The 17668-nt window shown below is 32.6% G+C and overlaps 1 protein-coding gene and 1 long non-coding RNA gene across 4 annotated transcripts in view; one reads left to right on the top strand and one right to left on the bottom strand.

Moving 5' to 3' along the window:
• LOC111642584 (sec1 family domain-containing protein 2-like) overlaps positions 1 to 6222 on the bottom strand; it is a 72885-nt gene extending 66663 nt beyond the window's left edge. For 2 of the 3 annotated variants that reach the window (XM_023388940.1, XM_023388942.1), the window contains exons 1-2: positions 5237 to 5348; positions 922 to 1117 (exon numbers count right to left, since the gene is read on the bottom strand). In XM_023388940.1, coding sequence (XP_023244708.1) covers positions 922 to 1101 — 180 coding nt within the window. In that variant the 5' untranslated portion in view covers positions 1102 to 1117; positions 5237 to 5348. Of the gene's footprint in view, positions 1 to 921; positions 1118 to 5236; positions 5349 to 5975 lie in introns of those variants that run through there. The other variant, XM_023388941.1, reaches the window with a different exon arrangement.
• A 156-nt stretch (positions 6223 to 6378) lies between these two features.
• Positions 6379 to 10129, top strand: LOC111642586. Its single transcript, XR_002759573.1, has 2 exons — positions 6379 to 6479; positions 9329 to 10129. It is a non-coding gene; the product is annotated as an uncharacterized LOC111642586 (long non-coding RNA).
• Positions 10130 to 17668: the final 7539 nt, after the last annotated feature.

Raw genomic sequence — 17668 nt, 5'->3', positions numbered from 1 at the left:
AAAAATAATATTTTTACCTTCATATACTAACTTTTATTATCTTATTATTAAGATAATATACAGCACTTATAAGCTTAGCTCTTTTATTATATACTCCTCCAAATTGAAGGATTTCCTTTGGTATCCATTATTATAATCGGGTTACCTCTTGTCGTAGATACACGAATACTTTCGGATGTTTTCGATAAATCTTTCCGGGTCTATTCTAGCGTAGCCACGAGGGAACGTACACGAAAGCTCGTTTTCCGCCATTTTAGCTTTGTGTCGCGATGACCTTGATTTCACTGACTTCTGATTGGTGGAAGGTACCCCTTTATGGCCGTATTCGCGTCGAAAGTTGAACATAGCTCAACTCGCTTTTACGTTGGTTTTACGGCCTGCTCAAGCGTAAGATATCGGGGTCACGTGATTAAAAGCTTTTACGGTGAGGGGTTTTTACGCCGTTTTTACGGTAGTGGAGTCCTAGCCTTACAAATCATGTGCAGCAGTTCAGTTCAGTTTTACAAGTGTAAACAAACACATCACTCAATTTTTAATCATCATTTCTCAAGTTTTAAACAATTTAAAATGACAATTGAGTCTAAACTCCAGCATATGTTTATAAACATTACTGGCTGGAAAAACTGAACAAGCAGAAAAACTGAACTGAATGTAGTAGTTCTAAAGCAAAATTTAAAAGGTATTGAGTTTTTAAAATTTACATAAAATGTTACACTTCAAAAATAAATAAATAAATAAATCTCATGTCATCCTAAATATTTCCATCAAAAGTGCATATATTTAGGGTCAAAATTCACTGAAAAATTAATTTTTAAACTTGTGTTTTACTTTGGATTATTTTGTATATGTAATCATTTAAACTAATAGACAAGTGGCATATCAATTGTTCACCTGAAATGTATAAAAATAAATAGAAGATACCTCAAATGGAGAGAATACTTTCACAGTTTTTGCACCAGCATTAATTAATTTCAGGAGTCCACCATTCCAATGAAGTGATTCAGCAGCATGAAAATCTAAAAAAACAACAGCTTTGTCCACTTTGGTACAAATCTCATCCCACCAGTTACAAAAAGTTTCTTTAATTGCTTGATATGCCATTTTAGTTCAATCACATCTGAAAAACAAAGAAATAATAATTAATTATTCAGCATATTAGAAAATATTATATTAAGAATAAATAAAAAATTCTGCACATACACAATTAACAGATCAAACTTTTACATAATTTAAAACCACCAAATTTTTTAGTTATCTATCTAAATCTAACATTATCACTACTAATATTCTTCAATCAAGTGTTGTACAGTATATACTTTTTCTTTGGTTGTCGAAGAAATCAAAAGAAAAAATATACACATTTTTTAAGATTTTTTTAAGCTGAGGAATCACATTTATGAAAAGTGTTTATACAACCACATAAGAACTGGTGATCCCAACTTGGGATTTCAATTCAATATTTAGGGAAATCACTGTTCAGCATTACATTGTTAGTATAACAAAGTGCAAAACTGATGCAATAAAATAATCTTTGTGGTGATTTTAATCTTACCAATATCTCTTGGCATTCATTGTTTCCTTCATATTCCTGTTTAGATGGAGCAGAAACCTACTTCCTAAATAATATATTTTACTTTTTTGGTTGTAAACAATTTGTAAATTTCTCCACTTATAATTTTTCCTTTTTGGATTTGGTTTTTCTTTCCATTCTTTAAACTACTACTAATCCAACTCCAGGTTTTCCTTTAGACCATCAAACTATTCAAATAATAGTTCATAAAGATTATGATTCTTATATAAATCAAAGTACAGTAATTTTATTAATTTTCTTATCTGGTCTGCCATCAAGTGGCATCAGCTTTTTGCTTATCTTAGCTCCTGTAACTGGTCTTTTATTTTTCGTTTTACAATATTAAACAGAAATTACAGAAATTATATATCATGTTTACTGCTTTTTCAGAAATATCTACCATATAAACATATTTATACAATCAGTCAAAAATGGCACAGTAAATTCTTGAAAAAATTACATAATCATACTAGGACTTTGTGGTGGCAATCCAAGATCATTGTATTTATATCATGTAGCTATTAAGAGTTATCAGAGTGAATGTAAATATCTGAATTATTTTCAAAGAATTGTTTCTGATTTTGCCTGTGACCCTAAAACATTTTGGCATACTGTCCCTAGATTCTTAAATCAAAGATAAAACACCGCAATGTTATAGATGATCACGTTTACAGTTCTTATAGTAATATTAAGTTATGTTACTTTAATTTACTTCAAGAAACTCGGTATAAAACATTTGAAGTGAAGAATATTGGTGCATGCCACTTGGGATATACTACTTCTAACCATTTAATTACCTTTTCCACTCTTATAAAGGCCATAAATTCTCATTACTTCCACTTATAGCCCTGACCAAATTTCATCTATTTTTTTATAAAAGACTTGCTCCGTTGATGGCTTCTATACAGTAGTGAACAAAACTTTAAAGACAAGCAAAAATTCCACCTAAACGAATAATTTAATTAAAATTATTGGTTCAACCATGTTCATATGTTTTAAAAAAGTAAATTGATAGGTTTATACAATAATGAAAGAATAGTGTTGGAATAATTCTTCCAAAAAGTAGAAAACCAGGTAATTTATGTTGACAAAACTTTAAATACAATTGAAAAAATAACTGCAAATAATAGATTAATATCTTGTGGACCCTCTGCTTTTTGAATAATCTCAAAAATGCAGTCTGGCATATTCATCATAAATGTTTTGGTATAGCTGCCATGCTTTCTCTACTGCAACTTTTAAGTCTTTTACTGAACTGTATTGTTTGCAATCAGCATATATAGTTATTGAGAGCACACCCCAGATATTTCTCAATTGGGTTTAAATTTGGAGACTGAGGTGGACAATCCAACAGTTGGACTTATTTTTGCTGAAGCCAATTTTTTGTGGTGAAAGATGAACAGATAGATGCATTGTCTTGAATAAAATAAAACTTTCTGCCTGCTAATTTTCATACATTTGATAGTAAAGTAATTTCAATCAGCTTATGATACTTTCTTTTGTCCATTTAGGAATTCAATAGGTGACTTTCTCTTGCAAAATTGGCATATCACACAATAATGGAACCACCACCCATCTGTCATCAAGATAAAATCCTTGCTTCTTTGTGCAAATCATGAAAATAATAGTTCAGACCATCTGGACCATCCAGATTGAACTTTTTTCATCTTAAAAAATAACCTATTGTTATTCTGTATCCCAGGAAATGTGATCTCATACATAAATCAATCCAGCAGTTTTATACATGTATTAAGTCACTTTAAATCCAAAAACTTTTTGGTTGACAGTCTCACAGCACTTACGGTTAGAAAATTAAGACTTTATTGCACAAATTGAACGAGTGCTATACAATGTATTTTGGGTTGTTGTAAATTTACAACCCCTCCTCAGTGATGCTTCATAAAGAAATAACAAAGTTTTCCACTTTCACATCCTTGTTTTCCATAAATATACATAAAATGTTCTTTTATTCTAAATTTATCCAGTATTATGTATTCTGTTATTTCTTTTTCACAATAAAGGTAACTTTACATCAGTTCTTCTAGTTAAAGTAAATTAATATTCTGCATATATACATACATATATACATATCACACAATAATTTTTCACAAAGTACAATATTCGAGTTTTCACAAATGCCATTTGTGAAAACTTTGTACTTGATGTAGTTGATACCGTTCAGGACCTCGGTGTTGTTTTTGATTCAAAACTTTCTTTTATAAGTCATATCAAACTATTAACTAAAAAAACCCTCATATTGTACAGAAATTTCAGAGTAATTTCAAGTAAAAATATACTTCAGGGTTTATTTTTTACTAATATACAAACCTCAACAGATTACATCTTACCCATATGGACAACAGCCCCTGCCTCTACTTGGCATAAATTTCATTTAGAGTTAGCTAAAATTTATCTCCTTTTAAATAAAGTTGCAAACTTTCCCTCTACCGATTCTCCTAAGGTTGCTTATGTGCACTTGTGTTTACTTGGTTTTTTAAACATATTGATTATTTTAACAGAATATATTCTTATAAATATTTCAATAATCTCCTTCCTTCTAAATTTTTTCTCCTATGAGTCTCTTCTTTTAACTCTAGAGATTCTACATGTTTGTATTCATAATTTGCCTGCCTTAATGTTACACTCAAATCATTTTTCTTCCAGTACTAAAAGACTACTGTAACCATCAAAGATCTACTCTTTCTTGATTTCTTAAAATTTAAATCCATTTGTAAAAACTTCTTTACAATTGTTCTCTGCACTAACTCCCTTGTATCCTGATGTAAAAGGGAAGGAAAAGAGAAGCACTAATTCTCATTTTTTCCCTGCACTTTTAGTTTATTTTTATCTTTATGCGTTTGTTGCTTGTTTGCTATTAGGAGGTCAGCTATCATTGTCTTCGTGGCATCGCTGTATTTACTGGAAAATAAATAAAATCTTATATCATATTTAACAATTTATTTTACCATTTCTATATACCTTGCACTAGAGTTTGTTTGTTTTAAGTTACAGCAACACAACACTTGAGTGATCTGCCTAGGGGGATACTTTCCGGGAGGTCTTTTTAAGGGTAACTGGTCCCTATTCATGCATTACAGACGTGGAGAAAACCTGTAAAACTCTATGTGGCTAGCCCATCCTGGCAAGGCGCATCTACAACCGAACTCCCAGTGTTCAGGGAATGGAACTGCTTGGCCACTGGTGAGCCCCTTGCTCTTGAGAATTCTATCAGTTGTCAAAACCACTATATTTCAATTAAAATTTTGGCTATCAGCTCTTTTCAAAATCACAGGTTGAGACCGAGAGCTCTGTTATATATAGCCTTGTGGGCGACTATATAGCCTTAATAAATCAATCAATCTCACAACCGCAAAGATTACCGTATGTTTTGGCTCTGGTAACCCGTGTCTATAGCCCACTATTACTGTACAGTCAGCTGGTAGTATCAATAACTCTAATTTCAAGAATAGTGTCAATATTATGAATATACAAGAACTAGTTACAGAAACTAATTAAATCCAAAATTTAGATAATAACCCAAATAAAATACGGCAAATGAAAAATTGGGTAAGTTATACACGAAATTAGCATTTTTTAAATCACAATTAATAATATAGTGTGTCAAAATTCATTCAAAATAATCAGAAAATCTGAAATTAAACTCACTAAAGGCATTTTAAATTTAGTTCCTCGAGTTCATAATACTGTATTTACATTGACATATGTTTACAATAACTCTCTATTTTCTCACCAGATGGCAAGACCAAGAACTTTTTTTTACTACTGCCAAATAAAATTATCTCGAACGCAACTTAAATGACAACAAAAATATCACATATTTTCATATCTTAAATTATTTATTTCTTTAACAGGAAAAAAACTTTAAAAAAATTAACACTGCTTTTTAGAAATAACGATGAACAAGTCGGAGCGGAATCCTAGGCCGTGTTCCGTACAGTACCCCATAATTCTTAGTCAGGCTTTGCCACGATGTTCAATGATATTCGTAGTAAGTTTGATTCATCTCACTATAAGAATTCTTACTCGTTTACTCAGACTACTTTTAGTATATTTATTTTGCTTAGTGACGTCATTCCGCCTCTCCGATTTCGGTTTGAAAAATTTTACGTTTACGATTGTAATGGCTGCTTGTGCCGGATTAAATAAATTCAATTTTTGAATATACAGAAGTTACTGTTTTAATGAGTAAAGAGGCCACCATTTTTCTTAACAGTCTGACAAAGAGTAATCGTTCAATGATGCTCAGAACATTCTTAGCTTAGCCTACTAAGCCGCTCAGAATTCTGACTTATTTGTTATTAACCCGGACTTCAACGAAAAACATTCGCACGAGTTTGTCGTCTATATTTTGATTTTATTTATACTGTATATTGTAAACTACTACCTGAGAACTTCTCAGTTTGCATGTTCTTGGCGACGAAAGCGACGCTTTTCCGTGATCCTTTGGCCTTCCGGCCGTGAGCTACCGTTTTAATATCTAACTGGCGGCCCAATGAAGCAGTCGCCGCCTATTCCTCCCCGACTCAACAAGTCGTCACCCGTTCCTCCGATGGTTACAGTCGTCGCCAATTCTTCGACCGATATCGTTAACTCTGTTCCTCCGAAACGGATATACAATCGACTCTGACCCGGAACATTATCCAGAATTCCTCTAAAGCTTAGTTCACACTGGGCGCGATTCGCTGGCGAAAGCGAAAAACAGAGCGAATAACCGGTGAAACATGACTCGTTTGACGGGTTATTCGCTCTGTTTTTCGCTTTCGCCAGCGAATCGCGCTCAGTGTGAACTAAGCTTAACGCGCCAACCTCCTCGTTTATTCAACCTTCCTAAGGGACAGACCGAATCCTCTCCTGCATCAGGTCTACAAACGAATACTTCAAACCACAGGTACTTATCTCCACGCAAATCTCATGTGAACTCTCTCTCTTGTGACCACTTACGATATAAGTCAGTTAAATTGATATCTTACGCAGTTTGTATCATGTAGTTTTTTTTCTGTGAAATTAACGGTTATTAGTTGTTAACCTGGCATCCGAGTGATTCACTTCCGACGCCTTGTCTCTCCGACCTCCCATCTCAAATCTTTTCCATCCTAAATCCGATCGCCTGCGCACGTGACCGTTCGCATGACCTCACAACAACAATACTGACATTAAACAAAAACTATAGCAACCGTTTCGTGCATTATCACATTATTGTTCTACATCACAACACTTCCCTAGGCAAGCTACACATAGACGGTCTTTTTTAAAACTATTTCCGCCCTGTGAGCACTAAGAGGATACTAAGGGGACACTTTACCCTCTTAGTGTTCTCTTAGCCTCTTCTTATCAAATTCATTATGGATTCGGCCAGGCCCACAATGAGGCGGCCTGATGGTGAAAAACGGGAACAGACGGATCATCAATGTCGAACGGGTCAAAAAATCCCAGGAATATGTCTGTGAGACAAAGACAGGTCCGAACCCTCACTAAAATTCGCATTAAAATAATTATGTTTTAAAGAAAAAAAATGTAGTATTATCTTTGTTTTTTGTTAATACAGTACAGTCAACCCCCCTATAACGTACGTTCCTATAACGACAATTCCTATAACGTAGCGAAAAAATTGTAGAAACTTTCGTATAACGTACCTCCTATAACGTCGTTTCGCGAGAAGATTGATAGAGTCTGGACCAATAGTGGATGAGCAGCCGAACTACTTNTTTAAATAATGATTCACTATAATTTATTTTAAAATTTATTAGAAATTTATGTATAAATATTATTTTGCTTTACAGAATATGTGAATTACTAGAAGGCAAAGGAGCAGGTAAAAATGGAAGATTTCAAGCAAAGGTTAATAATCTCTGTAAAAGACCTCAAGCTGAAGAATTATTGAAAAATGCAATTGAGTGCAGTAATAATCATGAAAAATAATTATTAATTATTAAATAATTAATTATTTTTAAATGTTTTATTTATTATTTTAAGATTTATTTATAAAATTATTACTTAGGAATTACATTAAAAAATATTTTAAAGAAATTATATAACTATATTTTTGATTTGTTTCCTGTGTATATGTGTGCATATACATATATACACTCTTGCAAAAATCAATATTGCTTCTAGACAGATCTAAATAAAATTGAGGAATGAAACATATTTGGTGTGTAGCACTGTTTAGATAAAATAATAAATATTTCAGTCCTTGATGTTAAAAACTTGACACAGATAACAAACAGTAAAAACTATTTTGTTTGAACATTTTGAACTTTAAAAAAAAAATGTCTTCAGGAACATTTTAAAGATAAATTATTCCAATTATTATTATTATTATTATTAATAAAAACAGTCAGAAAGATTTTATTTTCTGTTAGTAAAAATAATGTCAATTTTATAGGAGTAGGAATCGCTTCGGGCCAGGGAAAAATCCCTAGTAATTTACCCCTTTCCATGGTCCTGCCTTTAGGAGGAATGAAAACGAAATAAACTTTTGTTATTTAAGCATTATTAGCAGAACATCATTTATATATTTATGACCATCATCATACTCATTCATAACCATCATCATACTCATTCATAACCATGACATCATCTTCTCATATTTTAATATTGAACTTCTTTTCTAGTGATTAATACAGCACAAGCAAAACACAATAAAAAACAAATTGACACAGACGCACAAAAACGAAAATACATAACTATGCCAGAGAATGCTAATTGGCCAGTTCGCTTTTTCTGTTACAAGTTAGTTTTACTCGAATGCTTGGCTCAAAAAGTTGTACACATAATTAATGAACGATCATGAAGCGAGTAATGTGAACAGCGCAGTGGTATTCATATCACTTCAGGTTCAGGCTACTTCTAAATGTAATTTCGGACACTTAGGGTAAGGCGTTAATTCAGCGGGCTTAGGGCACGTGTCCTCCCCTTTTCGTCTCGATTTTATAATCTCCAAGGAGGCTCCAAACAACAGAGAATTCACGACTACTAACCTATTCTGAAAACAAAAGAAACTGAGCGATATTTGTCCATTGACCCATGCATTCCGTTGTATGTTGAACAAAACTCCATTCTTTGTTTTCCAGGCCAAATTAAACCCTAGTACAACCAGCGTCTTTTTGTGGGATGGCTGATCAACGTTTAATCACAGAGTCTGAAGCTCCTTGCGTAATGTACTATGCCTCTTTTTTATAGCTTGTGCCCTTCTTTGTCATAGTCTGCGGGTGCCGCTGCCAGGAGATAACTGGAATGGGGGTAGTTTGAAGTGTTTACACCAAAAAACGAGAGGACGCTGTAATAGAAATCGTTTCCATTAAACGAAAACTGACCGACATACGAAAACACCCTCTCTATATAATAGATGTTTTATTAAGTTGTCTTCTAGATCTATGTCAAAAACAAACTATAAATTATCTTTGTGATTCCGAGAAATAAATAACGCAGAAGTGTCTAAAAAAATTGATTTTATCTTATTTTTCAACAAAACTTAAAAGTTTTTAAAAATGAAACGCTATTTTGTTAATTTTGTTTTTCAAAAAATAAATGCATTATCTCTTTTTCTTCTTTTTTTATATTTTATCTAAGTTTACGTTATTATTTATTTTATTTTATTTTTTTAAAAGATATTTTCAGCTCTCCCGACTCCAAAATTTTTCTGATATTTTTCGTTTCGCCATCATAATTTTAAATAATTCGCTATACTATAAGTGAAATAATAGTGGTAATAATAATTTTTATTTTACATTTCAGACGTAACCGAAAATATGAAATGACATTACGTTCGAGAAAGTTAAAACACGCATTTCGTATATTCGAATCAATAAATCTTGTTATATATTCGAATAGGCATATTTAAAGTTTAATTAAATCCATCAGTTTAAGATTTTTATACTCGTATAAACGAAAAGTTTTACAATATTATAACAATTAACTTCGTTTATCGCGTACACAAAACTATGGAATTTTACAACCAAAATATACTAAACGTCACGTGACCGCGGTTAACTGCGGAATTCTCGGAGGATAATGAAATTTTCTAATATAAATCTGTAAAAAATGCAACTAGTTTTTTCCCCTCTGTTTTATTTTAATTACGGATAATGTTATCGATCAATTGGCGAAACAAAGCATCGCCAGCCTCTCGTCCATTTTCGGTTGGTCGTTTTTGCTAACTCTAGACGAAAATTTCGACGAAATTAAAATGGCGGCTATCACTGAGCTCGGTGATAAATGTTTGCATGCGAAAATTTGATAAAAACAAGATGGATCGTAGTACAGAGGACGATAATTATTTTCCTTGTGCGTGATTTACGTTATTCGAGTGCCTCAAATGTCAAACTTAAGTACTGTATACTTGTAAAGACTGTGTATTATGTGTTACGTTTTAAAGACTTAAGTCGACTCAAAGATGTGGAAACATCGACGATGTATCCACCGAAAAGTGTATAAACTTAGTAGTTGACATATTCAATTTCAAAATATAAGACTACATCTTATAACAATATTGAGAGTATTTGTCCTAATTCCATGGACGACGATTGATCTATAAAGGTAAGATTTCCAATCTTTCTATTTAACCTTATAAGCCTTATTAATTCATTTGAACATTACGAATTGTTTAATTATTGTCGTTTTATGCGCTAAAATCGGTTAACCCATGATATTTTCCACAACTTTGACAATGATCATTCCAGCTGTTTTTTATTGATTTTTAACCTACGTCCATACAATTGTTTGTAGAGAATTTTAATTACAAAACTGTTGTTTTTAAACACAATAATCTGTACTGAATTTATTCAATTTGCAAAAGTTCATCTAACTTTTTTACATAAATAATTATACAGTAATATAATTACTTCACTTAAGAGAAAATTGAAAAAAAAAACAGAAAAACATATGCACATATTTTAATTTATAAAACATATATACAGAATACACCGTAGTAATTCCTATTAGTGGTACAGATTTTAATTTGGAAACTAGGAATGAATTTTAGGTGGAGGCTACTTGTATATACAATTTAGCATTGTAATTGTTTTTTTATACATTATCATTACTTATCCTTGTTTATTTTCTAAGTCGAGTGTGATATTAATAAATTAACATTATCGGTAGTAAAGATGCAAAATGGGTATCTTTTATAGTGTAAAACCTGATTAAAAACATTAACCAAACAATATATTTTATTAGAAGTGTTTATTTTATGTTTGTTTATGTAATTTAGTGGTTTGTTGTTATTTATGATCATTAATTGTTTTTGTTTATTGTTATTTGTTTCGTATTTTAAAGTGTGTGTGTAAAGTTTAAATGTATTTGATTGGATACTTATATAGATGGAGTTATAGAATTATATGTAATTTTAATTTTTCTAAAATTTTATTTTTATAATATATATTGTTGATCTAATTTAATATATTGTTTGTAGATTTGTAAGGATTTATATTCTTATTGTTAATTGTATATGTAGACTCAATAATTTATTAATAGTAAAGAATATGAAAGAATTTAAATCTATAAATATTAATTATATTTGAAAACTTAATTTGTTTAGTCTAAAAAATTGTTATAATCTTTGCATTTAAAAGTAACTGTTGTTGAATGATAAGTTCTAAAAACAAGAAAAAATAAATTCATAGCTCTTATAATTGACTGAAGTTTTGAGACGAAATTAACTTTTTTCTGACAAAAAGTATGTGAAGATTATCATTCAATTAATTTTTATACAGAAGTATAACAATTAAAATATATATATGAGCTATTTTGACTATATACTACACCAGGCCTGGCCAAACATGGGCTGCATGCGGTCCATCATGTTAAATTGTGTGGCTTGCTAAGTGATATTATGTATCTATTAAAACTTTTGTTTCTCGTTATGTGTATACCAAAATAATTAAATAAATGAAAATTTGCATGCCATTGTTATAATGTGCAAGTGCGAGTACAAACTCTTGGTATAACAATAAAATCTTATTCATTTTGTATTTGTTTTACTTTTTTTAAAAGCATGTTTGCCTAAATTGTGTCCCACCATTATGTTACATGTGATCAAAGTGGCCTGCGAAAAAATTTGGGTTGGCCAGGCCTGCATTACACTTTTGCTAATCTGACCATTTCTTGCACAGAAGGGTGCCAGATTAGCAGGAGCAAGGTTAATAGATAATAGGGTCATTCAAATAGGCCTATTATGTCACCAATTTTAAGTTGTTTTTGACTACCTATTCTTTCTCTTCACATTTAGTCACCAATTTTTAGACACCCCCATGTTGATGTCACACTTGATCTGTCTCGATATTAAAATCATGTATTTTTGTAAAACAGATTTAGAGTACATTCATTTATTCATATTTCCTGCCAAGGCAAGGCTAATTTTAAAAATAGGCCAACAAGGAAAATATTGAAATTTACTGATTTATCATAGAAGAAGAATCTAATGACATTGTATTAAGTAACTCCTAGACTAAAGTTAAAATGCTATATACAGATATATTTTTAAATGGTATCATTATTTGTAAGCTATATCTATAAAAGTTAAATTGTTGCCATTATTCTTCATATTAAAAGCTATACTAGAATGTTTTCAACAGAACATATTTAGTATAGCACTTTTACTAAAGTGCAAATATTTATGTAAGCAAAAACTTGCAGTATGATCATTGGTCAGAATACTTCTGCAAAATGATTTTGGTAAAAAAAAAATTTTGAGAATCTTTAGGCCATTACATAGTACTAATATCCACCCCACTCCCTTTCACAATCTTTCAGAAAATTTTTACATATTCTCTCCCCCGAGTAGATTTTATGTTTGAATGGCCTCCTAATATGGTTGAGGCACTGCCATTATAATTGACTTTCATTTTCTTCTCATAGACAACTGCTCCTGATAGGGTGTTCTCTAATTATTTAACAGGTAAGAGTTGTATTGACAGGCATGTGTTTTTGTACAAAAAATAACAAAAGAAGACCAGAAAAGGTCTTCTTTTGTTATTTCAATGTTATTTTCTGTGGTTTTAGTAATTTATAATTAGTTCTCATTTAGGTATCTTGATCAGATCTCAAATGTGTCTTGATTATCAAAATTTTATAATTAATGTAAAAACAAGCAAATTTTATTTTATTTATTTACTTTTTGTTTGATTGGTTACTATAAAGACATGACAGAAATCATCTGCTTTTAGAGAGCTCAGCTGACGAGTATATTGCATTCAGCTTTGGATCTTGTAGGTGGTAATGCTGATATCATTACCAACTCTATTATCAGATTTCCAACTAGCAGATAAGCAAGTGGGATATGAAAATGTCAGACACAGAACTGCTAAAACAACAAAAATTGTACATTTTTACATCACTTGCAAGCCAGGGTCATCAAGAGAGGAGGAGCTGGGGAATTTTTCCCATCCTGGAGAAAGTTTAGGGGTCTCTATAAATTATTATTTTTACTAAAAACATAAAATAAAATCTTTAAGATTGGTTTTTATTAATAAAAAACATTCAACATATTTCATTTGTTCAAAAACAAAAGGGAACGGCATGACAATTTTGATCAAACTTGGTGAGGTTATATAGTGCATCTTCAATGACTGACATACACCAAGCAATAAAGTACGCTGTTAAAAATTAAACAAGAAAATTAAAGTTGAAAATTGCACACTTAAAATCTTTAGAATTTCTATGTGCCCAGTGGCTGATGGCTTGGTGGGGGCATGTCAGTTCCAGAGTCATGAGGTTGGTGTTTTGAATCTTGTTGGTATTAATATAAGTTTTTTTTTTCTTGATAAAATTATAATTTTAAATTTACAGAGTGGCCAATGGCTGGTAGCACACCCCCATTGAGCCACTGGCCATCCTGCAAATAATAGGAACTCTAAAGGTTTTAAGTAAAGGTGTATGCAAAAAATATACACTCTGTAATCAATATCCGGTGTGAAAAATCCAAACATAGGTTGGCAAATGCTTTTGATGCCCTTACTGGGCTCTTCTTCAGGCCAAAAGTTTGCTGTAACTGGATTCTTATAATCAAATGCTTTTAAATCAGAACGTGCTCCACTTCTAGATGTTCAAATAGGGAAGACAATCTTGTGCCATTTCAAAAAAAAAAATAATTTTTACTAGTGGGGATACGATGTGTGCATCCTATAATAATCACGTGTATCATATAACAAATTACGATTTGTCATCTAATAAATATTGCCAAACTGTTGAGAGATTCATTTCTTCTTTAAAATTGATGCAGGTTAATTTGCAATCTGCTTTGAATATCTCTATTGCTTTCAAAGTTCTTAGGTGTTCTTGATGACGGGTGGTGTGGATAACTCGTGCCTTGCTAAAAATCAGGGTTATGTCCGGGTTTGTCACATATGTAGATAATGCCGTTGTACATTTGTTGTGGGTGATATCTGATTTATGTTCTTTTACCCTAGTGACTAATGGATGTTTGGTGGATCCTATGTAAATCAATTGCCTTTGCCATCTGTCATCTGTTAACGGAATGGTATATATTCCTGTAAGCCTGATCGGGTTATAGGCATCTTTTCCATTTCTCAATAAATTGTATAGGGAAGGGTTTCTTCTGTATGTAATTCTAATTCCTCTTTTCTTTGGAATCTCATTATTGTTTTTAGTTGTGGGTTGTATGTTACTGGGATTCTATCCATGTGTTCCTCTTTATCAACTCTTCCTGGTGCTTTTTCTTCATTTGTCCATATTGTTTATATGAAGGTGTTTATTGCATAATTTGTTTATTATGCTGCCATAACTGTGATATTTAGCGACCTTTTTTTTCATCTGCCATATAAACGTTAAAAAGCTAAAATGGCTGTTTAAATGTCAGAATATTAAACCTTGGGTGAAAAAATAAATATTTTTAATGGCTTGGGACAACATTGTTCCTTCCCAATGCTTGATAAACACCTTGGAATACGGCCCTACTTTTGCGCCGACACCATCATTACGGCTGGAGAGCCTTATACTGAATGTTGAAATACTCATAAAGGATATGAATGTAACTTCCCAAGAGTATTGCAGATGGAAAACAAGATTATATGCCGAAAAGGACCAAGGTACTAACAGGACCACTTTACTTTTCCAAAGGCACATTAAAGAAACGAAGGAATGGCTCCAAAAAAACAATATACAGTAGAGCATTGATTATTTGACTCAATTAGGGACTTGGGTTGGTCGGATAACCGAAAAGAATGAAAAAAATACATTATTACTATAGTATATTAGTATATCCCATGTAATTAGTATATCGCTATTAACCAACTTTGCATTGAATTTTCATCGATGTTAAGCCTAACAAATTTTTTTAAAAATAATAAATCGTTGCTATTGTATCGTTAAAAATTATTTTAAAATTATTTTATTGCTCCTAAAGCAAACAACCACTAATAATTAGAAAATTAAGTCTCGTTTAAATACTGGCCTCCCTTCAATGGTTGAGCCAGTGTTGCCAGCTAAAACACGCAAAAATTTAACAAAAATAATATTAAAGTAGCCAAGACATAGCCAAATATTGTAGTGCCACATCACTAGCGGACATTTGAAATTTGCCGACTAGAACGGTCGGTTAACCGAAGTGACGGTTAATCAGGGGTCGGATAATCGATGCTCTACTATAGTTCTCATAATAGCTGATAAATCAAAGGGTGTTGTAGTCATCAAACGGAGCTCTTATAGAGAAAAGCTACATGACTACATTGACAGCACAGAGTGTCTTCTTGCCCCAGATAATTACTTGGAAACCTTACAACAAAGAGTGAGGAGATTTACTCTTACTCCTTTAGCCAATTATCTGGAGATGATAACTGCTACTTTACAGGCTTCCAGGACATCAAGAATTTTTGCTTTCGGGAAAACCCATAAACCTGGTTCACAAATACGCCCTGTGGTAGAAAAATGTAATGCTCCAACTTTCAGAATAGAAAAACAACTTGTTAAATTTGTACAAAGGAATATACAGTACAACTCAAACTCATATGATAAAAAACTCAGTGGACTTGATCCGAAAACTGGAAAATGTTGTGCTCATGAATGAAGAATGGATGACGGTTTTGGATTATAAGGCATTATACCCATCAATCAAGCTGCCTCCATGCTTTTGTGCCATAAGAGACTTTTTATTCGCTAATGTTAATAACGCTATCAAATACCACATGCAGATTTTAGAATTAGCGGATTTGATTTGTCACACATCTTTTTTTGAATTCGAAAATAAAACGTATTTACAGGGGCGGGGAGTATCGATGGGTAGCCCCATGTCGTCAGTCCTCTGCGAGTTGGTGCTCTGTAATCTAGAAAACAGTATTCTCCCTTTGTTACAACAGGATATACTGATATATGTGAGATATATTGACATCTTTATTTTGTTGAAGGATAATCGCAGCACCAAACGATCTAATAAACAGTAACCCATATGGTTTAACCTTGGAATTAGAACAACAAAGTAATATTAGTGTTAATTTCTTGGATCTAACTATAACATGCATAGAAGGGGAAATCCGAGCCAGCATATATCATAAACTGACACTGCTCCTCATCATTATCCCTAAGAATTCGGCGGATTCAGAGCATATCAAAATGGCGGTGTTTCGCTCTTGGATAAGGAGGGCACACACCCATTGCACAGACATTTGCGACACTATTAAGGAATTACAGTATATTTGAAGAACAGCCTTACAGCACGGCTACAGAAGAAAAAGAATAGAAGCTCTCATTAAGAAAGATAGTAATCTGACACATAAGCAAAAGGAAAACTGCCAAAAAGAAAAAGTGGTCCTCAGTTACATACCCTACCTTAAACCATTTGTTAAGAGGATTTCCAAAGATAGGAATAATTACAAATAATTTATTGGTGTAATCCCACTGTATACAGGTTATTAAGGAATGACAAGGGAAGTTATGAACATAACTCCTTAACAGGAATATACTCAATACTGATAAGAGATCATAGGTTCAACTCTAATTTAGTGTATATAGGGGCAACATTAAGAAATTTGAAGAAAAGAATCAATGAGCATAAGCTATTCGGTGAACAAAACCATTGACACTATGGTTCTTGCCACTTATGCCAAAGAACAAGGCATCACAGTTTTCTGGGACCAGACCTCTATCATAAAAGCCACTAGATCTAAACATGCAATAAAGTATCTGGAAAAACTGGAAATCCACAGGACACAGAAGAGCACGCAATGCATTAATTATAGGGATGCTGATGGGCTTTCGTCCGCTTGGAAATCTTTTTGTGANGTTGTGTTGTTTGTAAACGAGGCATCTATCTCTGACTCAACTGCTTCCACATGACGTTGATTGTTTTCGCTCGGCAGTCCAGACGGCAATGGAGACGATGACGATATATATTGCATATTATCGTTAAATTCAGTTTTTTGGCACCCACATTTCGATTCGTTCGGATTCAATCTTGGACCTATCTCCAGAGCAATAGGTTGCTACCTTAGCCGTTTAGCTATCCGGCATCATATGCAGGCGAGTCTTGTATACGTCAGGTCCCGTCTCTCACCACCCAGCGCCCCATTGTGAACATGTCTGAACCCACGATGGGCCTAAAAAAAGACTATATTAGGGCCCAGAGGCGAAAAGAATAAAAGATGTGGTTTTATCAATTCAGCCGCTGGTTGACCAAAGATGACGCCAAAAGAATTTGTCATAATACCGTACATAATAGGAATGTTCGATATTACAAAATCTGTAATTGATATAAATGATATGAAACTGTACAGTGATCGTTAATTGGCAGTAGCGTAACCCAGATGGGGTCCAGATCTGGGCCCCCGCTTACCTTCATAAATAAATTACGAAAAAATCAAAGAAGTATAAGAAAAACGATTTAAACGTGGCAAATGCACATACCCTAAATTCCAAAACAAGAAAAATAAAATAAGGCTGCTCTATATTCAAAGCAACGTGTTTACGTTAATTGTCGACATGTGAGGAGTTTTTACTTGTAAAAATAGAAACAGCCATATGGCCGAGCGGATGAGCAATAGGAAAAATATTTTGTGTATTCAATTGAATACAATTGAAGAATATTTTGTGCCAGGTAGGTATATCCACCACACATTTTATTTCACC

The sequence above is a fragment of the Centruroides sculpturatus genome, unplaced genomic scaffold (assembly GCF_000671375.1).
Source record: "Centruroides sculpturatus isolate CEXI.00-Female unplaced genomic scaffold, Cexi_2.0 scaffold1599, whole genome shotgun sequence".
NCBI classification, from domain to species: domain Eukaryota; kingdom Metazoa; phylum Arthropoda; class Arachnida; order Scorpiones; family Buthidae; genus Centruroides; species Centruroides sculpturatus.
The sequence above is the reverse complement of the archived record's forward strand: the minus strand, read 5'-3'. Positions and strand labels throughout refer to the sequence as shown.